The 27,057-nt window shown below is 42.4% G+C and overlaps 1 protein-coding gene across 1 annotated transcript; it reads left to right on the forward strand.

Annotated features, from left to right (window-relative positions):
• Nucleotides 1–11,711: 11,711 nt before the first annotated feature.
• On the forward strand, nucleotides 11,712–24,057 carry MIS18A (MIS18 kinetochore protein A). Its single transcript, XM_025281724.3, has 5 exons — nucleotides 11,712–12,115; nucleotides 14,934–15,000; nucleotides 19,910–20,032; nucleotides 22,699–22,795; nucleotides 23,518–24,057. The coding sequence occupies exons 1-5, from the start codon at nucleotides 11,776–11,778 to the stop codon at nucleotides 23,596–23,598; spliced, it is 708 nt and encodes a 235-aa protein (XP_025137509.1). The 5' UTR covers nucleotides 11,712–11,775; the 3' UTR covers nucleotides 23,599–24,057.
• The last annotated feature ends 3,000 nt before the right edge of the window (nucleotides 24,058–27,057 follow it).

Raw genomic sequence — 27,057 nt, forward strand, 5'->3', positions numbered from 1 at the left:
GAACTGAATTAAAGGATAATTGCTTTACAATATTGTGATGGATTTTGCCATACATCAACGTGAAAAACTCTCACAGACACACCCAGAGATGCTGTTTAATGAGATATCTGGGCTTCTGGTGACGCAGTCATGTTGACACAGAGGAGCATCAGCCTTCCCTCCTTCCCTGCCCTCTCCCCTCTCCCCCTTCCCCCTCTTTCTCCTTCCTCCTTCCCTCCCTCCCTCCCTCCCTTGATACATTTTCCAATTGAACACACTTTAATTTCATCAGCTTGAAATTTTCACTTCAGACAAAACACCGATTGTTCAAATGAATTCATTGATTGCTCTGGTAATAATCTTGACTTTTAAAAACCCCATGGAATTTCCCTGCTAGGAAAACAGATTTAAAGCGTGTTTTCTCTTTTGACATAAGTAAGAACTAATACTCCCATCAAGGTCAGCTCTCTGAGATAACAATGACATGTTCATATTAACAAAGACCTCCAAGACCTTGACAGTTGGCCTTGCTTTTCCTCTCACTTTAATTTATAAACCCAAACTCGAAGGTAAAGTTGTCTTTCCTTCCATGTTTCCTTTTACAGAAGATGTGCACACTTGTTAGCTAGCCTTGTGGCCGCAGACCGAGTACAGGGCAGAAGGTGAAGAGAAGAAAGGGGAGAGCAAACACTGGCTGAGCAGTGCCTGAGCTGGCTGCTCTGCTCTGTGTTTCCTGCGATTCTCACAATGCTCTGCTTGGGAGTTGGAAGCCTCTTTTAGGGGGATAACAGCCAGGTAGAACAGCCTCCATGCTCTGCCCAGGACATCTTGAACTTGCAGACTGGTATGCAGTCATGTTATGTGGTTGCCATGACAAATTACCACAGACTTAGTGGCTTAAAATAACATAGATTTACTATCTTACAGTCCTGGAAGTCAGAAATTCAAAATGAGTTCTGGGGCTGAACTGTGGAGTTGGAGAAGACTCTTGAGAGTCCCTTGGACTGCAAGGAGATCCAACCAGTCCATCCTAAAGGAAATCAGTCGTGAGTGTTCGTTGGAAGGACTGATGCTGAAGCTGAAACTCCAATACTTTGGCCACCTGATGTGAAGAGTTGACTCATTGGAAAAGACCCTGATGCTGGGAGAGATTGAAGGCGGGAGGAGAAGGGGCAACAGAGGATGAGATGGTTGGATGGCATCTCGATGGACATGAGTTTGAGGAAATTCCAGGAGATAGTGAAGGACAGGGGAGCCTGGCATGCTGCAGTCCATGTGGTCCCAGAGTCAGGCATGACTTAGTGACTGAAAAATAATAACAATTATCTTACACTCCTGGAAGTCAGAAATTCATGATGAGTTCTGGGGCTAAAATCAAGATGTAGCCAAGACTGTTTCCTTCTGGTAACCCTGTGGAGAAGTCTGTGTCCTTGCCTTTTCCAGCTTCTGGAGACTGTCCTCTTTCCTAGATGCCCATCAGCAGATGAATGGATAAGAAAGCTGTGGTACATATACACAATGGAGTATTACTCAGCCATCAAAAAGAATACATTTGAATCAGTTCTAATGAGGTGGATGAAACTGGAGCCTATTATACAGAGTGAAGTAAGCCAGAAAGAAAAACACCAATACAGTATACTAACGCATATATATGGAATTTAGAAAGATGGTAACAATAACCCTGTGCACGAGACAGCAAAAGAGACACTGATGTATAGATCAGTCTTATGGACTCTGCGGGAGAGGGAGAGGGTGGGGAGATTTGGGAGAATGGCATTGAAACATGTATAATATCATGTATGAAACGAGTTGCCAGTCCAGGTTCGATGCACGATACTGGATGCTTGGGGCTGGTGCACTGGGATGACCCAGAGGGAGGGTGTGGGGAGCGGGGAGGGAGAGAGGTTCAGGATGGGGGGCACGGGTGTACCTGTGGCAGATTCATTTCGAGGTTTGGCGGAGCTAATACAATATTGTAAAGTTTAAAAATAAAATAAAAATTAAAAAAAATATATATATATTTAATATCTATTTATTTGGCTGCGCCAGGTCTTAGCCGCAGCACTCTGTGGCGTGCCTAACTGTTAGGTGTGGTGTGTGGGGTCGGACCTGGCCCCCGGCATTGGGAGTGTGGAAACTTAGCCTCTGGACCACCCGAGAAGTCCCTGTCCTCATTCCTTGACATGTGTTTCCCTTAGACCTTTCTCCTCGTGATTCCGTTGTCACGTCACCTTCTTTTTCTGCATCAACTCTCTCTCTTCCTATCTATGAAGGTACCCATGCCATTTTGACCACCCAGACAATCCAGGAAATCTCTCCATCCAGAATCCGGAGTTCAGTTATATCTGCAAAGTCTCTTTTTGCCATATGAAGTCATATTCACGGGTTCCAGGGGTTAGATGTAGATATTTGGAGGCGGGCGACTATTATTCAGCCTGCAACATGGGGCAAACAGTGTTGTGGGTATACAAATCCTTAAACACAGTGCCTCTCTCTGGGGTATCCGTTGTTGTCAAAGATTTTTGGTAAAAAGTTACTTTTTAATATTTAAGAAGCATGGGTATATAACAGAGAAAATTCAAATTTTTCATGACTTAAATTTTTTTTTTATCATAGGCAATTTTAAACTTTTGCAAAAGCAGCAAGAATAGTATTTTAAAACTCCATGGAATCATCACAACTTCAACAACCATCAAGTCCTAAGTAACTTGGCATCTGTAGCTCCATTCACTCCCCTCATTCTGGACTATTGTGTAGCAAATTCTAATACATCATTTCATCTGTAAATATTTCAGTATGTATCTGTAAAGGAAAAAAATTTTTTAAAGTAAAACCGTGGTACTGTTATCCCACCTAAAAATAGTTAATTCCATCAAACATCCAGTCAATACTATAATTTTTCCAGTTTGCCTCATAATTTCTTTTACAGTTATTTGTTCAAATCAGGAGGAAATGAGTTGCATGTGTTGCCGTTGGTTGAAATGACCCTCAAGTCTCGTTAAATTTGTAGGCTCCGTCTTCCTCCTACTTTTTTTAAAATTTGGAATTTCTTTGTTGGGGAAAAGAGTTATCGACTCTGAAGAGTCTGCCAGTTAGAGCCCATGTTGTGTTAGTCATGTTCCCCATTCCCTGCATTTCCTGGAAAGTGAAGTTAGACCTAGAGGCTGGATCAGATTTAGGTTCAATTTTTTATTGACAGGAATACCTCATTAGTGTTGTGGTGTCCTACCCTCAGGAGACACATAATGTCTGGTTGTGTCTTTTCTGTGCAATATTATCAACCAGTGATATTCATTGTTGAGATCCATTGGAAAGTGAAAGTGCTCAGTCGTGTCCAACTCTTTGCGACCCCACGGATTGTAGCCTACCAGGTTCCTCCTTCCATGGGATTTTCCAGGCCAGAATACTGGAGTGGGTTGCATTTCCTTCTCCAGGAGATCTTCCCAACCCAGTGATTGAACCCAGGTCTCCCGCATTGTAGGCAGACGCTTTACCGTCTGAGCCACCAGGGAAGATCCATTAAATATAGTAAAAATGATGATTTCTCTTTTTTGTGCGTGCCCACAAGGCTTACAGGATTTTAGTTCTCCAACCAGGGATCGAACCTATGTCCTCTGAAAAATAAAAATCGTGATTTCCTTATTCCATCATTTCTTTTTCACTTATTAGCTACCATCCTTCTAAATAAACAGACCAAAAAAGGAAAAATATCTTTGTTTATGAACTATCTGGTTACCTCAAATACAGTTCATATCAAGGTGGGATAAATGTTGATTTACTTCTTTTTGCCAGTTTTCAAAAGAATAGTCGGGCTTTCTAGCATTGTTCGGCAGTGAACAGTGAGAGGCTTTGTTTGCTTTGAGCTTGTGCAGTGAAGCCCTCTCGTGTGTCCCGTCCGTTACAGCTATTGTCTCTACCAAGGCACAGTTCACCTCATATTTGGAGAGTGAGAGCCTCCTCATGTTGGTTATATTGGAAGTTTGCTTTGTTTGGGTTCTATAGCTTTTTTGCTTTCTGGAAGACAAGATGTTCCAGGCTCATTTTGTAGATTTCTTATCCCAGATCGAGGATTCAGCCATTTCTCCAAGGACTACTGGTTTTTTAGTGAGAAATATTCAGCTATCATAATCTGGATGTTAAAGGTGTTAATTGCTACTGAGTTGGTTAGTGTTAAGGCCTATTCAACCTAGAGAGCTAGGAATTGTTTATTCTTTAAAGCAAAAAAAAAAAAAAAAATCATGAGTTCATACTGATACATTTTTTTTTTTCTATTTTAATTTTTTTCCCCTTTTTCTCATATGTGCTAAGTTGCTTTAGTTGTGTCCGACTCTTTGTGACCATATGGACCATAGCCTGCCAGGATCCTCTGTCCATGGCCTTCTCCAGGAAAGAATACTGAAGTGAGTTGCCATTCCCTCTTCCAGGGGATCTTCCTAACCCAAGGATCAAACCTGCCTTTCTTGTGGCTCCTGCATTGGCAGGTGGGTTCTTTACCACTAGCGCCACCTGGGAAGCCCTTTTCTCATACTGATACTTTTAAATTCAAAATCATCACCACAGAGGCTTTCCTTAAGCTTAACTTCCGTAGCTGCATCTCTTTTTCCCAAAACTTAAAATCCTATTCTCCCCAAGTAATACTTAGTCAATACACAATGCATACACAGTCTCAGAATAATGTGTGCTTAGTCGCTCAGTTGTGTCCGACTCTTGCGACCCCACGGACTGTAGCCCGCCAGGCTCCTCTGTCCATGTGATTCTCCAGGCAAGAATACTGGAGTGGGTTGCCATTTCCTTCGATCCAGGAATCGAACCGGGATCTCCTGCATTGCAGGCAGACTCTTTACCAACTGAACTATGAGGGAAGCCCTCAGAATAATAATATCAATATCAATAAGAACATGATTACTGAAAACAATTTACGATCTTTTGTGAGGAGGCAGGGATTTTTTGTTTGTTTGTTTGTTTGTTTTAATTTGTTTTTGCTTCTTGTTTTTTTTGTCCTTAGAGTATCTCCAACAAAATATATATAGTCAAATTTATTTATTTATTTATTTTGGTCATACTGAGTGGCATTCGGGATTTCAATTTCCCAAACAGAGATCAAGCCAGGGGCCCCAGCATGAAAGTGCCAAGTCCTGACCACCGGGTCATCAGGGAATTCCCTCAACTTCATGTTTTAAAGTCATTTAAAATAGTTCTACCTATGAAGTTATGCCACCGTTAAATATATTAGATATTTCAATATGTAGAGATCACTTTTTAAATATTTATTTTGTTTTATGGTTATGTAATATTTATTATTGTAGTTACATGATTCCAAAATAAAGTATTACAAACTAAGGTATATTTGTAGACAAATTCCTTTCTACAGAGCTTATAAAGTCTGTATTCTTACTGGGTAGGAAACTGCCTGCTTTCCTGCACAATAGTCTGGGCAACAAATTATGGTGTTGAACTTTTGAATTTTATCAATCTCATAGCTGAGGTATTTGTATTCAGGGCAGTCAAAAAATGAGTGTGGTAGAGAATATATTAAAAATATTAAATATTTGCTTTTCTTTAACTGTGACTATGCATGCCACATTCCTTGTTGCAGCACATATTTGAATAAGAAAGAATATGTTCAAGATACATTTTAAAAGTTCAGTTGGACTTCCCTGGTGGCGCAGTGGATAAGAATCCACCTGCCAATGCCGGGGACTCAGGTTCCATTCCTGGCCCAGGAAGATCCCACATGCCATGGAGCAAATAAACCCCTGCGCCGCTGCTCCTGCGTCCACGCTCTAGAGCCTGCGAACTGCAGCTACTGAAGCCCGCTTACGCTAGAGCTTCTGCTCCACAATAAGAGAACCCAGTGCAGTGAGATGATCACACATTGCAAGGAAGAGTAGTTCACACTCGTAGAAACTAGAGAAAGCCCACGCAAAGTAACGAAGACCCAGTGCAGCCCAAAATAGACAATAAGTAAATAAAAATGATTAAAAGATAATAAAAGTTCAGTTATGTCTAAAAATGTCCACTATACATGGATCAAGATTACAGTGGATAAGTGATTCCAACCTGAAAATTACTTGCCCTCTAAATTTTGAACTTTTCCAGCTTCTGAAATTGAGCTGTTGACGAGGAGTCTAAAGCCACTCTGATTCTTGCACCTTTTTCCTTTTCTTTGAAACTTTGGAATCTTTTCTGAAGGCTGAAGTTTGGATATTTTACAATGCTAAGTCATAGTGTGAGAGTATTTCGTCCTTTGGCTGGGCAGTTGGTATTATATCCTTTCCATCTAAAGAATCATATGTTTAGCTGAGAAATTGTATTATTGTGTGTGAGTGTGTGTTAAGTTGTTTCAGTCGCATCCAACTGTTTGTGACCCTATGGACTGTATGTAGCCCACCAGGCTCCTCTGTCAATGGGATTCTCCTGGCAAGAATACTGGAGTGGGTTGCTATTCTTTTCATTATTTGTTCTCCTTCATTTTGTCTCTCCTGTGTGTTTGGACCGCCTGTTAGTCAGATATTGGGTCTCTTGCATTGATTGCTTATGCCTCTTATTTTTTCCTCACCTTTTATATTTCTTAGTTATTTTACTATATTTTCTTCAATGTGAATTTTCTTTAATGTTACCTTCCAGTCCTTCTACCATAGATGCAACATTGCCTCAAATCTCTTGAAAGATACATAAGCCATACTGTGATACTGTAGGTCTCTGCCATATTATTCCAGATCCAGGAGTCACAATCTTCACTTTTGGATCAGTCTCTGTTGTGTTTAGATGTTTGGTAGGTTTGATGCAGTTTATAATAAAAACTATTTCCCAAGACCTTCCTCTGGTTATATACCAAAAAAAAAGAAAAAAAAGAAAAGAACTAGGGGAAACAAAGGAGTGCTTGGAAAGAAAGCAAGAGACTGACTTTAGAATTGTATACTGGAAATATATTCTTCCCTTATATTGTCATTCTCCAGAGTTAGCCCCCTTGAGAGATTATAGCTTGAATGCCTCAAGGCATTATCAAATGTGAAAAGTGAAAAGAAAGTGAAAGTCACTCAGTCATGTCCGACTCTTTACAGCCCATGGAATTCTCCAGGCCAGAATACTGGAGTGAGTAGACTGTCTATGGGGTCGCACAGAGTCGGACATGATTGAAGTGACTTAGCAGCAGCAGCAGCAGCAGCAGACTTTATCAAATGTATGGTGTTATATTTCAACAATTTGGTATAGTGGTATGACCACTGTATTTAGGAGCAAGAAACTGAGGTTCTAGATTGGAATCTGTGTTTTAGGACCCTTGGGAGTTAGTGACAGACACCTGATTCTAACTAGCTTAAACACCAGCGGGGTTTACTGGGAGCACGTTCAGAGGGGTGCCCACAGAACTGGGAACAGGGGTAACTGAGGTATTGCTGTTACTCTCGATCTCTGCCTCACATTTTGCTTCTCCCTGAGGATCAGAGTCATGCAGGCTATTCCACAGAGCTGGATACCTGACTGATGACAGTTCTGGGCTCCTGATTCAAGAGGAAGGGGTGGACAGATTCTCTCCCAAGCTTTGACCTGAAACATTCCAGGGATGGACTTGGACAGGCTCTCCTTCTGACACCTGGCTCACCTCGAACCAGTCTGTGTGGCCAGGAAGGTGGTGGCTAAGACTGATGTGAGCCCACCTCTGGGATAGGTCAAGAGTGGGGTGAGACCTTCAAGATGGGGAGCCCCTCTGCAGCCACACTGTTGGAGTGGGGGAGGGGAAACAGCTTTCCCAAGAAAAGGGGAACAACGCTGGATCTGTCATAGCCCGGATGTCCACCAGTCTCTTCCAGTAACCTGAGCCATGACTTCTGATCCAAACTGAATCTCAGCTCATCTATTTGCAGAGTAAGACGTGCAGATGAAGCATCTCTGTGGTTCTTTTCCAGCTCAAACACATGCTTTTGCTGAAAAATCACAAGTCTGTCTCCTTATTCTTTTTTAACTTGCGTGAGAATTAAACATTTCTGTTAAAGACTGGAAAATCGTGATTCCACACATTAACTAGGAGAGGGAAACAGAACTATTTAAAGAACGTCTTGCCTCTGACGACTTTTTAGAAGGTGCAGCATATCCCTGCAGTTACTGTTTCACCCCCGGAACACAGATATAAATATCTACCTACCCTTTTCCCATGGCGTATTTTATCTCCCTAAAGAGGCTCTGATTGTGGCAGAAGGTCCCTGGGGGCTGAGTGTGGAGCATGGCTTTCTCTCAGTGACAGCTGGTTGGGGAGGGCAATGCAAGTGACATTTGGCTCCCAGACATCTCTCTACTGGTAGCAGTTGGACCAAACACCCTTGAAATGCAGCTGCAACCAGCTCTGTATATACTAAAGGGGCCAGCTAGCTGACTCCAAGGACCTGTAATCACTCCTTATTGTCACTCTATATGTAAGGAAGTGCATGCAATTAACATCTAGTCCCTGATTGTAAGTGGACGCCATTAATTTCTGATTTTCCCAATTGCTAGAGTCATAAATTTTTTCCATCAAAACTATCAGGGTCTAGGTAGGAAGAGGAGGAGGAAAAAAGGGGGAAAAAAACCCACAAAAAACTATCAGGATTTCATGCATTTCTTCTCCCATTTTTCCTGTCCCTTCTTTCCCTGACTTATGCTTTGTCTCTCTTTCCCTAGTGTGAGCCATAGATATTCAATTAGACTAGTATTTTTTCTGTTAATTACACCAAGACTTTTGCACTCAGCCAGAAATGAGGGTTGAATCAGATAGTCCCAAGTAACTGGTTTGTGGAGAAAGGTGGATTTAAGGATAGAATCAAGAGAAAACCTTATTGGAGCTTCCCTGATGGTCCAATGGTTAAGACTCCGTGCTCCCAATACAGGGGGCATGGGTTTGATCCCTGGCCAGGGAACTGGGAAACTAAGCTGCCCTCCTTCTGACCACACACACACAAGAATAGAACCTTATTCTGAATTTTGCTTCCTACCATGCCCTTGGAACACATTTGGTGAGGATGGCCCTCCCAAGCCCCCTAGGCAGGGACAAAGGTGGTCTGTGGGTGGGCTTCTTTCCCTTTGTCCCTGCAGATCCACTCTCCACCCTGATGTGGTCATGTATGGATGTGAGAGTTGGACTGTGAAGAAAGCTGAGCGCCGAAGAATTGATGCTTTGAACTGTGGTGTTGGAGAAGACTCTTGAGAGTCCCTTGGACTGCAAGGAGATCCAACCAGTCCATACTAAAGGAGATCAGTCCTGGGTGTTCATTGGAAGGACTGATACTGAAGCTGAAACTCTAATACTTTGGCCACCTGATGGGAAGAACTGATTCACTGGAAAAGACCCTGATGCTGGGAAAGATTGAAGGCAGGAGGAGAAGGTGATGACAGAGGATGAGATGGTTGGATGGCATCACCGACTTGATGGACATGAGTCTGAGTAAACTCTGGGAGTTCGTGATGGACATGGAAGCCTGGTATGCTGCAGTCCATGGGGTCTCAAAGAGTCAGACACGGCTGAGTGATTGAACTGAACTGAACTGAATAGGAACTTAAAGTCTGAATCAAAGAGATTATCCTTTGAATTCCAAGGTTACTACCCACTTACTTGTACCAGAGATACCGAGCTTGAAAATAGTAGTCCTGGGAAGCCAGGCCTGCCTCCACAAAAGAAGTAGAGGAGGGAAGGCAATTCATTCTATGGGTGAAATAAAAACCTAAAATATTCAAAGCATTTTCTTCTACTTGGAGGCTAATGAACATGGGCACAGTCTGCTAACATATTTTCATGCATATTATATCATGATCCCCATAACAACCCAATTCACTTAATCCACGAAGAATTAGACTCAGGGAAGGCAAGTATAACCTTCTAGTTTCCTACACAATTATACCTCCAGGAAGGGCAGTTCAGCTCAAGGCTTTTGACTCCAAAGCTTTTGCCTTAATGCTAGTGCCCAGAAGTAATAAAATTGGAAGTAAATTTTTTTTGGTAAATAGTTTATCTGACCATGCAAAGTGGGCAGTGACCTAAGTCACACCCAAAGAGTTCTAAGAGCAGACCAGGGCCTTGGGGGTAACTTTCTTCCCAGACGTGCTGCAAGGCTGTCCATAATGCAGGTCCATTCCCCACCAGGCTTTCCCATCCTAATCTGTGGTGCTTTAAGGTCAGAGGCCGGCTTCGGGGCAGCTGAGGAAGACTAACCACCCACAAGGGAGGCTCCCAGATCCAGACAGCAGAGGCACTTCCACGCTTTTCAGCATCACTGCTGCTGCCCACACCGCCTCTCCAGCCTGTCCTTGCAGTGCTGGTCTGAGTGATCTGGGGCCCTCTCCAGGGTATTGGTTAGAGCAATAACAATCCACAAAAGAAAAACGCAACCCCGGCTTTCTCTACTTCCAGGAAATTAGGCAGACAAACTAAACCCCAGCAAAAGGGGAAGTGCCTTTACTGACAGCATCTGCATCACCCAGGAGCTTGTTAAGCAAGTTCTCAGGCCCATTCTCACCTATTGATTGAGAATCTGTGAAGGTGGTGTGAACAAAGAATGTTGCCTGTCAGTATCAGGAAACAAAGGATGTTTTGACCATCAAGCCATCAATGGCCTCCCTGATTTCAATGAGACCACTGAAAAAGCACTAAATTCATTAACTTGAGATGTCTGCGCGTGAGCTAAATCACTTCGGTCGTGTCAGACTCCTTGCCATCCTATGGGCTGTAGGCGGCTAGGCTCGTCTGTCCATGGGATTCTCTAGGCAAGAATACTGGAGTGTGTTGCCATGCCCTCCTCCAGGGGATCTCCCCCACCCAGGGATTGAATCCGTGTCTCTTACATCTACTGCACTGGCAGGCAGGTTCTTTACCACTACAGCCACCTGAGAAGCCATGGTTTTCTTTACTTAATGCTAAATTCGAAGGGCTGTGGCCTCTCGGGAGGGAAGGAGGCCTTCGAAAGGAGGGCTATGCCCCAGCTCCCCCATCTCTGGGTGGGGTATGGGTGGCACAGTCTTTAGAAATTCAGTTCAGTTGCTCAGTCGTGTCCGACTCTTTGCGACCCCATGGACTGTAGCCCACAAGGCTCCTCTCTCCAGGGAATTCTCCAGGCCTGTCAGGCCTCCCTGTCCACCACGAACTCCTGAAGTTTACTCAAACTCATGTCCACTGAGTCGGTGATGCCATCCAACCAACTCATCCTCTGTCCTCCCCTTCTCCGAAGGGGAAGCGCCAAAGAATTGATACTTTTGAACTGTGGTGTTGGAGAAGACTCTTGAGAGTCCCCCGGACTGCAAGAAGATCCAGCCAGTCCATCCTAAAACAACTCAGTCCCGAATATTCATTTGAAGGACTGATGTTGAAGCTGAAACTCCAATCCTTTGGCCACCTAATGCAAAGAGCTGACTCATTTGAAAAGACCCTGATGCTGGGAAAGATTGAAGGCGGGAGGAGAAGGTCGCTCTAAGGGGTTTGTAATTTAGTTTGGTGGGCATAACTTTAGCAAACACGCCCCTACCCTCCTTTGTAAGAGGCTGAACTCTCCTCCCCAGGTAGTCCAGCGAGCAAATCTTCTACAGCCTTTCAATTTCTTGAAGGTGGAAACCCAACCCAGGTGCCTGGACACTGCAGCTACTCCCTGCCTCCACTGCGAGCATGCGCGCTATCAGGCTGCCCTGCGACCCCGCCTCCCTCAGGCCCCGCCCTCTTGCCACGCCCCCATCAGGCCCCGCCCTTCTGATCCTCCACCTCCTCCCCCCGCCCCGCGCACGCGCAGGGGCGGGTTTTTTCCTCCCGTGATGCTCCGCGGCGCGGGCGATTTGTAGCTAATGGCGGGCGCTTGGTCCTCGGATTGTTGTGAAGGATGTTCCTCTACTAGCTGTACGTGTGGCCACAAGAGCAAGTGGGGTGACTCCTCCCCGTTAGGCAGGCGGCTCTCGGAAGACTCGAGCCGCCACCAGCTGCTGCAGAAGTGGGCGAGCATGTGGAGCTCCGTGAGCGGAGACGCATCGGCGGCCTGCCCTGAAAGGAAGCGGCGCGAGGAGGCTGCGGAGCCGGCGGAGGAGGACAGGCCGCTGGTGTTTTTGTGCTCGAGCTGCCGGCGGCCGCTGGGAGACTCGCTGAGCTGGGTGGCGAGCCAGGAAGACACCAACTGCATCTTGCTGCGCTGTCAGTTCGGGCTGGGTCGCGTGGGGTGGGACTTAGGACTAAGGGTTGCCTTCATCCCTGGTGTGCGGCACCTGGGCGGCCTCGGAAGAGGCCGGGGTGTTTTGGAGCAACTCAGGGTCTTTAAAATTAGCAGAAAAATCTGAGAGGCTGAGCTGTTCCAGAAAAGGGGCAGGAGAAGAGTCATCCCTGCATCTTGGGCTTACGCGAGGAAGTCCTTTTCTGGGGTCCCTCATCCCAGAAGAGCAATGGATGAATCAGCAACGTCGTGAGCATGACTTAGGGGAAAAAAAAGTCAACCAACCAGGTTGTAAGCATTTAGGTGTAGCTACTCTGTGTTATTCCTCATAGAAATTAGTGGGCTCTGTTGGTAATATTGTTAATTGTTTCTTTAGGAAATTAAGCTTTTCAGCGGCCTGCTTCCTGCAGGGGATGTCAGGATTGATTTTTCAGATCCTAATAGTTGTATCAGCGGACGCCTTTAGTTTGAAGTGTTACAACTTCAGAGTTGACGAATCATAATGCTATTATAAAAATTGAAGGAGACTTGCAATAAAAGCACTAACAGCCCTCACAAAATTGGAGAGGAAGGAGAATGTGGTAAAAGGGTGAAGAAGGTTAGAGTTCTAACTTTTAATACTGATTCTACCAGTTACCTGTATGTTTCCCCAGAGTTTCTTTGTTTTGTTGTTTTCATAGTACTTATTTAGGGAAGTTGTTCACTGAGTTACCACTGAGTAAGTTTTCTGAATTAGTACGTTTTCTGAGTTACCACTGAGTGGTTTTCTGAGTTAATGTAAAAATGACTGTTCTTTTTGGACTTGTGGTTTTCAAGATTAAATTTCTGCTATGTTTGAATTCTGTAAATATTTTTAATGGCAGAAATTCACCACCGATTTATGGACATTTGTGAAAAGTTTTCCTTCCTGGGATGTATTGGGAAGAAAGAAGGAGAGCAGTGTCCACCTGTTACCTGAAACTTTTTGAAGTCTGTTTTCCTTAAGGATGCACTTAACAATAATTGCTGAATCCTTTTCGATTGTTAAACATAAGCCTAAGAACATACATTTCCCATAGTAATTCATTGAGATTAATCCTTCACACCTATTAAAATCAAACAATGCAAAAGAGTGTAAAAGTAAAAAGGACTTGTCCCCAGATCTTATCCCCTGATCCTGACACTTTCAAGGCCCCAGAGTTCAACATGCTTTATTTTCATTCATACTTCCAGATACTCTCCATGCATATATGAGCTTGTTTAAATGTACATTTTTTGGAATTCCCTAAACATATAAATTTTCAAAAACACCCTTGGGATAATGTTAATACTGTTAAACATCCTTACCTTTTTATTCTACATCTATATTCTGAGTATTTTTCCATATTAGTGCATATAGGCATAATTCACAGTTTTAGCAGCTGCCTCTTGTACCCCTGCCTCTTGTACCTCACCAGTGTAGGTGATGGCCCTCAACTGCATGGGTGTGAATCCTGGTCTTCCACTTACTAGCTTTGTCTTGGGGCAAGCTACATAGCCTCTCTGCTTCAGTTTTCTCCTCTATAGACTTGAGGATAATACTTACATGCGGTAATTAGGAGGACTAAGTGAGTTAGTGTGTGTCCTGTGCTAAGAAGAAACAGGAAGTGCCACTTAAGTGACATCCTTAATGGAGATGCTGTTCATCCTCCCAGTCTGCCCCTGTTGATAGAAGTCGAGGTTTTTTCCCAGGGTTGCTGCTTTAGAACCACATGTATGTATTTGGGTTGAGATTTTGCTACAGTACGAGGGCCTTTGTAGGCTGTTATAATTGAGAACCTTAATCTTTATTCTAAAAGTGAAAACGAGAGTCTATTTTAGTGAGGGCGGTGTTTAAGCTGGAGAGTGGTAGGACTCAGGTTTTCCTTTGGAGGATGCACTGAGGAGGAGAATAAGCATGGAAGTGGGGAGGTCGGTCAGGGGCCAGCACAGCTCTCAGGGAGAGGAGGTGGCGGTGGTGTGGGGCTGCAGTGAGGGTCATGAGGTAGAGCGGACAGGACTTCTCAGAGGAGTGTCTGAAGGGGAGCAGGGAAAGGAGATGATGAATGTAGGGTGACACCAATTTCTGATCTGAGCGAGGGGCAGACAGGAGTGGAGTTTACTGAGTTAAGCTAGACTGTAGAGGAGGTGAACTCAAGAGTCTGTTCTGATGTCCTTTCTTCATGTCCCTCCACCTTTGGTGTGTCCTGAATATGGGTGTTCTGGGAATGTTTCCTGTTGCTTCTAGGGTTCAGCTGTGACCCCTGTTCAAGTTGTGGTCTAAAAGATTTGGGGCTGGGTTCCTGTGGACCCTCTGCTACTTATAGGAAAATGAGCTCTGTGTTTGAGACTTGGAGATGTATGCACAGACTTTTACCCTCTTCTTTGGGTTAATCCCTGTTTTACTGTGTTTGGCAGGTATACTTGATAGTCTGTGATTTGGGGTTCTGATTGTTCCAAGTTTCACCGTCAGTTGAATTTTTTCTTCTCTGATCTAAGTTTTACCATCAATTGAATTTTTTCTTCCTAATTTTATTCATTTGGTTAACTTCATTGTTTTCTGGGAAAGGAAGGAAATAACTCTTATTCTGCTATGTTTTTCCAGAAGACCCTGTACACTTAGTTTTAAACCAGTGTGTGTGTGTGTGTGTGTGTGTGTGTGTGTGTGTGAGTGAGTGAGTGAGTGACTTTTGGGCCTTTGTTTTTTTTCTGGCTTTTTGAGTTCTAAAATTAAAGTTGAATTAGAAGTTCTCTAAATACCTGCATATCAAACCACATTAATACATTGTTGTTACTTCTTTCCAGGTGTTACCTGTAATGTTTCTGTGAATGAGGAACAGATATTATCCAAACGTAAAAATGAAAATGGTTGGTGAGTAAAGCTATATCTATATGAGTATGTATGTTTTCATTTTTTAAATAAAAATCTTTAAAAAGATCATCAGCACTAAAATTTGGGATAAAACTTTTTTCATGGTGTGTGTGTGCTTAGTTGCTCAGTCGTGTCTGACTCTTCGCAACCTCAAGGTCTATAGCCCTCCAGGCTTCTCTGGGGGAGGATTCTATGAGGATTCTCCAGGCAACACGACTGGAGTGGATTGCCTTGCCCTTCTTCAGAGGATCTTCCCAAGCCAGGAATCGAACCCAGGTTTCCTGCATTTCAGGTGGATTCTTTACAGTCAGAGCCACCAGGGAAGCCCTTTTTCATGCTAATATCAAATCAGTCATTGTGCATGCTTAGTCACTTCAGTCATATCTGACTCTTTGCAGTCCTGTGGTCTGTAGCCTGCCAGGCTCCTCTGTCCATGGGATTCTCCAGGCAAGAATACTGCTGTGGGTTACTGTGTCCTCCTCCAGGGGATCTTCCTGACCCAGGGATCGAGCCCAGGTCTCTTACATCTCCTGCATTGGCAGGTGGTTTCCTGAGTGACAGTGGGTGCCTTTAGATTTAAGATGGAAGAGTTTCTAAACGTCTCAAGGCCTGTTCCAACACTTCCATTTTGGGTGTTTGGCTTGGACCTGAAGGACATTGAAAATAAAAACAGAAAAAGAAAGTATCTTTATCATGGAATCTCTGAGCCAAAGAATGCTTTAGATAAATGCTCCCTACTTTTCATGCTGTAGCACCCATAGATAATGCTAACGCGGCACGTACAGACATGTGTGACCCATTGAGGTAAACAAACAAGGCTGCATGCACGGCGGCACAGGGGCTCCAGCTGTCCCAGGCCCTGTTTTATCTCTCCAGGTGTTGAAGGGGTCAGTATCCTGCTCTACCTGCCACCGTCTATTGCAAGCAGCATCCTCAGCAAACTGAATGGGAAGCTCTGCTTTGTAGAATCGTTGTCCAAAAGTTGTCTTACTGATGCATATGAATAAGTGGTACATAAGCAATTCAACAGAAATTACTAATCATATATTAAAATTTTATTATTTTTTGTTTATTTTAATATTTATCTATTTGGCTACACAGGGTCTTCATGGCGGCACTTGGGATCTTTGATCTTTGGTTGTGGACTCTTAAGTGTGCAAACTTTTAGTTGTGGCACATGGGATCTAGTTCCCTGATCCCCAAGGATCAAACCTGGGCCCCTTGCATTGGGGAGCTCAGTCTCAGCTGCTGGACCACCAGGGAAGACCCTATTTTTTTTTTCATTTTAAAACATTGGTTTTTCATTGTTGGTAATGTTTGAGTGTCCTATTCAAATAAAGTATATTTTCATTTAAAAAATTACTCTCTTTAAGGAAAATTTAAAGTCATAATATGACAGGTGGCATGCAAATGTAACAGAAATTGTACTGCTGGCATGCTCATGGTAACAATTTGGAAAACCCAGCCTTGGATCATTTCTCACTTTATTGATAAAGAGAAAGAGGCCTGGGGAGGTTTACAGCCTCACCAGGGACATAGGCCGTTAGCAGGAGCTAATGATGGTGCTTTGCTGTCCCTTTGCTTCCTGCAGAGTGTCCTCTACTTCCCATTTCCAGTCATTCTGATGTCAGCTTACAGCTTTGCTGTCGCATACTTGATATTTTTCATTACATTGACTCTGAGTTTTTAAGTTTATTTTAAAAGGAATCTGTATGACTGTATGTGAATGTATCAATTGCTGTTACTCGAAAGTAACTGTGACGATAATTACAGTGGAAACATGTTATTAAATTCTAGCTGAGATACCTACTGGCTGGCTGGTTCTGAGCCTGAGGTCTGTCCTCTTACAGTTAAAAGATTTGCAGCTGTGAGATGCACATTAAAGACCTTCTAGCACCAGGCTGGCTGTTGAGGTCCTTTAATGGACTGGAACTTGGTGGTCTGGAGTTGACGATAAGAAAGTGAAGGAGAGAAAGAGGCTGATATTCCTTGGTTTACACAGAAAGCCAATAAATCCCCTGCACGGGGCTTGCTCTGTTCACGAAGGCCTCAGGCGCCCTCTCGATGGGGTGAAGGCCAGAGCGCCTTCTTGAGAGGGTCTTAGAAGCCCGGGCAGGAAAGTGAACTCAGAGAGCCTCTGCACTCCAGGGGATCAGCCTGAAAAAGAGAGAAAAAGAAAGACAGACATGGGGACCAGAGCTCTGATGGAGCAAAGGTGTTTTAATCAACTTGGTGTGGGCATATATACTGTCTTACAAAGTAGTTATTCTCAGCAAAGATAAAGATTAAAATTCCATACTTACAAAACATAGGCAATCCATATTAAAGAGAGAGATTTGTAAACAGTCACTTTTACCGTATGGTTCACAAGAAGGAAGAGGGTACTTATCACCATATAGAAACGCTAATGAAGGAAATGCCTGGATTCCTCAGTCCCGGAGAGGCGTGCCTCTCCTCTTAATTCCTGAATATTCAGGAATTAATAAGGAGCAGAGAATTCCTGACAGATCCAAAACAGCACACAGGAAGCCTCCTGTTAAATGCTTCCTGACAGCTGGCTATTTCAAATCCTGAAAGATGATGCTGTGATTGCACTCATCTCACACGCTAGTAAAGTCATGCTCAAAATTCTCCAAGCCAGGCCTCAGCAGTACATGAACCGTGAACTTCCAGATGTTCAAGCTGGATTTAGAAAAGGCAGAGGAACCAGAGATCAAATTGCCAACATCTGCTGGATCATGGAAAAAGCAAGAGAGTTCCAGAAAAACATCTATTTCTGCTTTATTGACTATGCCAAAGCCTTTGACTGTGTGGATCACAATAAACTGTGGAAAATTCTGAAAGAGATGGGAATACTGGACCACCTGACCTGCCTCTGGAGAAACCTGTATGCAGGTCAGGAAGCAACAGTTAGAACTGGACATGGAACAACAGATTGGTTCCAAATAGGAAAAGGAGTACGTCAAGGTTGTATATTGTCACCCTGCTTATTTAACTTATATGCAGAGTACATCATGAGAAATGCTGGACTGGAAGAAACATAAGCTGGAATCAAAATTGCCGGGAGAAATATCAATAACCTCAGATATGCAGATGACACCACCCTCATGGCAAAAAGTGAAGAGGAACTAAAAAGCCTCTTGATGCAGGTGAAAGAGGAGAGTGAAAAAGTTGGCTTAAAACTCAACATTCAGAAAACGAAGATCGTGGCATCTGGTCCCATCACTTCATGGGAAATCAATGGGGAAACAGTGGAAACAGTGTCAGACTTTATTTTCTTGGGCTCCAAAATCACTGCAGATGGTGACTGCAGCCATGAAATTAAAAGACGCTTACTCCTTGGAAGAAAAGTTATGACCAACCTAGATAGCATATTGAAAAGCAGAGACAGTACTTTGCCAACAAAGGTCCATCTAGTCAAGGCTATGGTTTTTCCTGTGGTCATGTATGGATGTGAGAGTTGGACTGTGAAGAAAGCTGAATGCCGAAGAATTGATGCCTTTGAAGTGTGGTGTTGGAGAAGACTCTTGAGAGTCCCTTGGACTGCAAGGAGATCCAACCAGTGCATTCTGAAGGAGATCAACCCTGGGATTTCTTTGGAAGGAATGATGCTAAAACTGAAACTCCAGTACTTGGCCACCTCATGCGAAGAGTTGACTCATTGGAAAAGACTCTGACGCTGGGAGGATTGGGGGCAGGAGGAGAAGGGGACGACAGAGGATGAGATGGCTGGATTGCATCACTGACTGGATGGACGTGAGTCTGAGTGAATTCCAGGAGTTGGTGATGGACAGGGAGGCCTGGCGTGCTGTAATTCATGGGGTCACAAAGAGTTGGACACGACTCAGCAATTGGACTGAACTGAACTGAACTGAGCACCAGGCTGAGACTTTGCTGTTGTTCATAACCAAGATTTCTAGAGAACTGAAAAGGGAATCAACTCTTGCTCTGAACCAGTGTTGCTGAGTTCTGCTCTCTTGTATTACCTGAACCCCAGCCTTTATGCCAAACTATAGCTCATGGGCCAAGCACCTGTTTTTGTAAATATGTTTTTATTGGAACACAGCTCATTCAGTTATATATTGTCTGTGGTGGCTTCCATGCTACAGTGGTAGAGACAGGTAGTTGCAGTAGACTCCATGTGGCCTGCAAGTCTAAAATATTTGTTCTCTGACTCATCACAGAAAAAAATTTGCCTATCCCTGCCCCAGAGCATTAATGATCCTTGGTGGACAATGTGACATTTAAAGAGCATGTACAATCTTTTCCCCTTATTTCAGAATTTTAGTTAATTTTTAATACCAGATTGAGGCGTTTACATTCTAGAAAAGCACCGTCTTCTTAGTATATTCTCTTCTTCTTTTTTGTTTTTCTGAATTTTTATTTATTTTCATCTGTGCTCCGTCTTCATTGCTGTGCATGGGCTTTGTCTAGTTCCGGCTAGCAGGGAGTGCTCTCTAGCTGGTGGTGTTTGAGCTCTCATTGCAGTGGCGTGTTGTGGAGCATGGGCCTTAGGAGCTTGGGCTTCAGTAGTTGTGCACAGGCTTAGTTGCTCCATGGCATGTGGAATCTTCCTGGGCTAGGGATTGAACCCTTGTCCCCTGCATTGGCAGGTGGATTCTTATCCATTGTACCACCAAGAAAATCCAGCATACTCTCTGCTTTGTCACTGGTGTCCATGCCGTCTGTCACTAGATACTGAAGGCAGTGTGACCTGGAGGTGACTTGGATACCTTTCAGATGTAAGCATCTTACTATCTTTTTTTTTTTTTTTTTTCCTTTTTATACATAGGACCTAGTAGGGTCAGGATAACATACTTTAGCAACTTAAACGTTTAGGTGTTTATGGATCTCAACAATGGGATTTTTGTGGTAACCAGTTACTAAAGGGTGGCGTTTTTTGTTGCAGCATCCTGGAGACTTTGTACTGCACAGGATGTTCGCTCAACCTCGGCTACCTGTACAGGTGCACACCCAAGGATCTAGACTACAAGAGGGACTTGTTCTGCCTTAGTGTTGAAGCCATTGAAAGGTATGTTTGAGGCAAAAATGAATAGCTCATAACGGAATTCTCAGAAAGTTGTTTGCAGACAAATTGGTATGAAAACTTGGAGACTAAACATTGTTTGGTTAAAATATGTTTTTAAATAATAATTTCTGACCCTAAAGCAAGTGATTTTTGTTGTTCTTTGGACCTGATTTATTTGCTATTGGAAAAGTCAGTCATGCTAAATTGTAGAAGAAAGCACTGTGAGAACATTTTGCAGAGTAAAAATTTGCTATTTTTCTTAATTAAATTTAGTTTAATAGGATTTTTTTTTAAAGCAATTGTGTGTATCAATATATTTTGTCCATTTTATTTTTCCCTCTAGTTTTTAGTCTAGTAGGATAACTTGAAGAAATAGGAATTTCAGAAATGGTCGGGAAAGAAGTCCCTTTGATGTTCTGGAAAAGTAGAAATGCAAAGTCCAGTTATTTCCTAGAGGATTGTAAATAACTGTCTGCTGTTTTGAGAGATGCAAGGAAGTACCTTCATTTTTCAAGACTTCTAAAAGGTGTTTGGAGACAAGGTGAATTAGGGTCTGATGACATATGTCTTAATGACCCTTTAGTTCATTAACCTTTTAAAATTGGAAACAAAATTAATTGACCCCAATGTCTTTTCACTTATCCTGGAAAAGATGTAACTCTCAAGACTTTAGAGATTGTTGTTGTTTAGTAACTCAGTTGTGTCCTACTGTTTGTTACCCCATAGACTGTAGCCTGCCAGACTCTTTTGTCCATGGGATTCTCCAAGTAAGAATACTGGAGTGGGTTGCCATTTCCTTCTCCAGGGGATCTTCCTGACCCAGGGATCGAACTCGTATCTCCTGCATTGGTGGGTGGGTTCTTACTGCTGAGCCACCAGTTAGAGAGGTTTTCTTAGAGATGCCTAGGAAACCTTAAATATCAAGAAAGAAGAACAATTTAAGAAGAAAAGAAAGTCCCTACACTTTCATTACTTGAAATATATTGTCACTCTGTTGAATTTCTTAGATTTTCTCTTTAAAAAAATTTAGAATAGTATTTTTATTATAATTTTTCATTTAATTATTTTTTGATTACTGCAGTTTTACCACCATCTTTGAAACTAGACAAGTTTGGATCTAAATTGTGAACTCTGCAAACTTTTTACAGCCTTTAACACAAGAGAATAATGTAGCAAATACTGCTCATTGATGTAAAGCATGCAGGCCCACCTGGAGAGAGATCAGATCTGTTTTGGTTTTAATATGTAAACAGAAGACGCATGCCCAAATAACTGCTCCCTTAATCTCCATGGGAATTTTACCAAGATTTGTGAAAATTATGTGGGGGAGAGTACAAGTATAAACTACATAAAATCTTAAACCAGTATGGTTGGTATGGAACTTTAAAAGTGATCCATATCTGTATAAAAGAAAATACGAGGAGGATTTCTGCATAGAGGATCCTAGTATCAAAGCTGTTCTTTCCCCAACAGTTGAATTTAAGGAAAAGTTACCTCATAGGGCAGAATTTAAATGACAGGGAACCAGGGGTATTTTAGAAATGGGTGTTCTCCGTAATGTTTATTTACAGCATTATAAATTAATCAGTGCCATTTAATTTTCCCCCATCTCATTTTTCTTTTCTAAATAAGATATTAACTGCCTTCTGTAATTTTTCCTTCGATGATATTTTTTAGAAATTTAATCAATTAATCTTGGGTTTCCAGCAGAAGACTGTTTACATTTAACAGAAGTGACATACTGAAGTTGTTACATGTGGTGAAAGACTTCTAAAGAAATGCAAACAAATGAAGGGTTTTTTTTTTTTTTTTTTTTTTTGAGAAATAACAGCATCTTCTCTACTGTTTAGATTTATTTGGTTGCCAGATTTGTTTTCTTCCATTGCTAGGCCAGTTGTTGGAGAAGGCAATGGCACCCCACTCCAGTACTCTGACCTGGAAAATCCCATGGACAGAGGAGCCTGGTAGGCTGCAGTCCATGAGGTCGCTAAGAGTTGGACACGACTGAGTGACTTCACTTTCACTTTTCACTTTCATGCATTGGAGAAGGAAATGGCAACCCACTCCAGTGTTCTTGCCTAGAGAATCCCAGGGACAGAGGAGCCTGGTAGGAGGCCTTCTATGGGGTCACACAGAGTTGGACACGACGGAAGCGACTTAGCAGCAGCAGCAGGCCAGTTGTATTTTCAAATTGTAGCATGTCATCACCTCAGAGAGCGGAGCAAAACATGAGTTATAGAATAACTGTTGAAGTTGCCGAAATCTAGGTAATCAACAATTGACTCTACAGATTACATACTAAAAGTTAAAACTTGAAAATGCACATGTTCTTGAACAGTTATATAAAACAGTGGCTTCTTCAGGATCTTTTAAAACTTCAAAATGTTACTGTTGTACCACCCAGCTTACTAAAGAGACAGTTTTATTCCCTATAACGAAGTATTTATAGCATTGAGAAACATGTAGAGCTCTTGGACAAAGCTGTTACGGAGAAAAACATGATTTCATGTAGTTCAGCTTCCTAGGTTGCTATTAACAAAAGTAATTGTTTTATGTGTTTACTTGGTACTAATATATACTTCAATATACTTTGAGTTTTAATGTTATCAATATAAACTTTATATTTACTCCTTTCTCATATTTTAACTTTGTATTGTACTGTACTTCAGTTATGTTTTAGGGTCATCTGAAAGGCAAATTGTGTCAGAAGACAAAGAGCTTTTTAATCTTGAAAGTAGAGTTGAAATAGAAAAATCTCTAAAGCAGGTAATTTTGTTCTGCACTTTTTGTGTCTTTGTATAAACAACTTCCAGTCAATGACCAAGTGCTGCTCCACGAATAATTCTTAATTGTGTCTTCTCTTTTGATATTAGCATTCATGGTGAGAGAGTGCTTATTTTATTTCAGTTGTTAGTAAAGTTGATTTACTGGGAGCCACTTTTCACTTTTATGCATTGGAGAAGGAAATGGCAACCCACTCCAGTGTTCTTGCCTGGAGAATCCCAGGGACAGGGAAGCCTGGTGGGCTGCCGTCTCGGGGGTCGCACAGAGTCGGACACGACTGAAGCGACTTAGCAGCAGCAGCAGCAAACTACAAATTAAGCCAAAACTTTATGGAAAAAATTATGAAGACATTCCATGCTAAATCAAAGCAGTATGTATTCTAAAACTATTAAAATAGAAATATATCTTTAAATCAGTATTTGATTTGATTTGATTTTCATGGTAAAAACAGCCTTGTTTTTGAATGTTAACATCCTGTCACAGGTAAGATAGTGGTGAATAAATGTAAAAGCTATGTATCAGAGGTTGAGAACTACTATTAATAGGCTTATGTCTTATTTAAATAGAATTCCATTAAATAAACACAGATATGTATAATGTATAACATAGCAGAAATTATATTAATGATCAACATTTAAATCATATTTAACCATGTATGATTTTAATCATATGTATTTTTTTCTATTCTTTTTTCCATTCAATAGATGGAAGATGTTTTGAAAGCCTTGCAAACAAAGCTTTGGGAGGTCGAATCAAAACTGTCCTTTACCAATTGTAAAAGCTGAATTGGTTCCAAGGCCCACATTCTGCAGTCCTCTGCTGATGGAGAGTTATTTCATATGTAGCAATTCTTATTATAATATCCTTCACTTAGAACTGAAAGAATTGGAAACGGTCATGTACATTGTATCCTCTTGTACTGATCAGCTGGTCAAATGAGAAGAACTGTAGAACTTTTCTGGCTGTGTTTGATGGTAAAGAAGTGATTGTTTCCTAAACTCCAGTTTTAAAGTCATGATAATTGCTGGAATTTAAGAGTTGTTGTTTTGGTAACAAACTGCTATAATTTTTTGAATGGTTTTCTCCTCTGTACCAGATTCGTTATTTTTTATGTCCTATTAACTATGTTTCACTTTTAATAGTTTGAGCACTGTTTAGTATTGAGTGCTTAGAAAATAGAGGTTTTTCCATCCACTGTGTGGTTGAATCTTTGAAAACTAATGAATACAACTTTTCTGGAGAAACTGGTCAGTGGAATTATTTGTCAAAACTCTGAAACCTTGCACAAGAGTAGATTAGCATGTATTCTGTTGGTTGGATTCTGTTTGGTCCTGTTTATTTACTCTTGTGTGCTTGCTTAGCCGCTCAGTCGTGTCGGACTTTTCAGCCCCGTGGACTGTAGCCCTCCAGGCTACTCTGTCCATGGGGTTTTACAGGCAAGATTGCTGGAGTGGGGTGCCGTTTCCTTTTCCAGGAATCGAACCTATGTCTCCTGCATTGCAGGGGGATGCTTTACCTGCTGAGCCATCAGGGAAGCCCTTATTTACTACCATATACCCCATAATCTGGCAGCATAGTTACCAAAGAGAGTAGTAATCATTCCCAAGGGTGGGATTCTGGGAGTTTTCATAATGTAAGACTTCTAGTAAGCACTTGTTATTTTTATAATGAGGGGGAAAATAAAGATTAAAGCAAAGTGCTTTACAATTGATTTTTATGAAACAGTTGTTTAAGTGAGCGCAGAAATCCTGCTGTCATAAATACCACACATTTACTGGGCATGGCAGTGTGAGGGGTCCTGCTCAGGACTCTAAAGGTAACCCCAAATTTCCCCAGCCTCCTCTCTATTTTTGAGTATAAATGAGGCCACCTAACTTTAGTACTCAGCATGTTTGAGTAACTTAACTCAATTTCTGCTCAGAACCTCCCTCATTATTTCCGAGAATACCTCAAGTTGTCATGGCAAAAGGTCCTAACTCAAGTTGACTTGATCATTGATCATTCACAATTACTACGTTCTTTTTGAGAGATTGTCTGCAGCCTCTAATCATTTGAAGTTAGTGAGCTGTCCAGGTCTCTTCTCAACACCTGCTGGCAACAGTCACCCTGCCTCAGTAAGCTTGATGAGGTCCCCAAGGTCTGTCATTGTACGTGTTTCGGTGGCGCTTTCGTGAAAGTTCATTTGGAACGGATGGGAGAGTTATTTTAACCGAGAGATTCAGCTGACTTTCTAGTCGCACGAGTGACGGTATTCTCCAGTCACTTTCAGGGCCATTCCAGTTTCGCTCCTTAATTCCTTTTACCCTGTTCATCCTGGGCTACAATTTCAAGCCAATCCATACACCTTGAAAACAACTCATTTCACCAATGCAAAGTAATTTCTAATATCCAGCAGTGCTAACCAAGCCTCTCTTGTGGTTCAGGAAATAAACAGCCCACGTGTCTTTGTGGCAGTTTGGGCCTTTGATTAGCATTTCCCTGTACACTCTCCACACTTGGAGTTTTATTTCCAGTGAGGTTTCTTCAGACGAAGTTAGCTTAAACCATGCAGGTGGAGAGCTCACACACATTTATCACTCAGTCTTTGTTGATGCATCTGAAAGCAAATCCCAGGAAACAGTCGTGTCTCCGTGTAAGGCACAGTCTGTGTCTTTCGCCTCTGTGATGTCGCTGAAAGAGTGGGCTTACTATCACTGTGGGGGAAGAGAGCTCTGAGACTCCCATGCTTCCTACTCGACGGGTCCACGTGGGACAGATTCATCCTCCGCGGGCTGCCCTGTGGCACTTTGGAGAAGAGGGCCTGTCCTCACACTCTGGGTCAGCCTCTGCTGAAAGCAACCACCCGTTTCTCTGAAGCCTAGTGACTTCAGGCTTAGTGACGTTTTAGGCTTTGCCTGATGGCTCATGGGCGTGCTGTTTGTTTGTTTGACTTGTCCTACGTAGCCACATACTAAAATCGACAATCAGGCCTGATTCCTACTCCTTGTGACTGTGCTGTTGTTGCTGGTTACCACTGCCCATGAGCAGGAGTGAGGATCCTGGAGCAAGAAATGGACATTCCAACGTGAATTGCACAGGACCCCAACAAAGAGGCTTCAGGTAGGATCTAACCAGAATTTGTTTCTTCAGCCAATCCTCGTGAAAGGGTGGTGCCCAGTTCTTTAGGGAGAACTTCTGGAAACTAGTATCAGGACCTATTTACAGATTGTTGTGAATGCATGTGTATAGAACATTGTACATGGTTTTCATCCCAGAGTGTGGGTTCTGCTGTTCTCAGCAAGCTCTCCTGTTATGTTCACAAGTTTTCAATCTTATGAGAGTGCGATGGGTATTGCTTGTGTAGGATCGATGTCTAGGCAGAGTATGTCCTATGTGGGTGATTCTAGTCAGGCTTGGGGCATTAAAAATGGGCAAAATGAGAGTGCTTCCTTGCAGAGTTGGGTCTAGGTGTTCAGTAGGAACTACTTTAGAGGAGCCATGATGAGCAACATGATGAGCTTTTGAGGGAATCTTGGGGGTAGTTAACCCCCGGCCAGAGTCCCCCGCTTCAACTGTTCTATTAGCCTTGTGACCTTGGGCAAATCTTTTACCCATTTTGAGCCTCTGTTTTCTTATCTGTAGAATGAGCTATGATAACCTGCTTTTGCATCACAGATAAATTAGTGCTTATGATGGTACTTTGAAAACACTAAAGCATCACAAAAATAAATGACAAAGGTGTAGCCTTGTTTAATTTGATCTGATTCAGTCTTCTTGTCAGTCTGACTTCTAGTCGGATTGTTTGGATGTCCTGATGCCTCAGAGGCAAAGAATCTGCCTGCGATGCAGGAGATCCAAGTTTGACCCCTGGGTCGGGACGATCCCCTGGAGAAGGGAATGTCCACCCACTCCAGTATTCTTGCCTGGAGAATTCCACGGACAGAGGAGCCTGGCGGGCTATGGCCCATGGGATTGGAAAGAGTTAGACACAACTGAACAACTAATTTAAAAGAAAAAAAAAATCTGAAACACCATATTTAAAATAAACACAGTGACACCAGATTAAGTTCATTCTCTGATTATGAATACATGAACACTGTAGAAAATTTGAAAAGTAAAACAGCACAAAGAACAAAACAAAACCCACACACAATTTCACAACTACTTTTTGGAGTTATATTCCTGTTGTCATTTTATATACAAATTTAGAATTGTTCTGGACATACTGTTTTTACTAAAAATATTTCATAAACATTTCTGCATCA

Source organism: Bubalus bubalis, chromosome 1 (assembly GCF_019923935.1).
Source record: "Bubalus bubalis isolate 160015118507 breed Murrah chromosome 1, NDDB_SH_1, whole genome shotgun sequence".
Lineage (NCBI taxonomy): Eukaryota > Metazoa > Chordata > Mammalia > Artiodactyla > Bovidae > Bubalus > Bubalus bubalis.

Coding starts and splice junctions, on each gene's coding strand:
- MIS18A (XM_025281724.3), top strand. CDS start 11,776: ATGGCGGGCGCTTGGTCCTCGGATTGTTGTGAAGGATGTTCCTCTACT. Junction 15,001..19,909: donor CGTAAAAATGAAAATGGTTG/GTGAGTAAAGCT, acceptor TTTTTGTTGCAG/CATCCTGGAGACTTTGTACT. Junction 22,796..23,517: donor TAGAAAAATCTCTAAAGCAG/GTAATTTTGTTC, acceptor TCCATTCAATAG/ATGGAAGATGTTTTGAAAGC.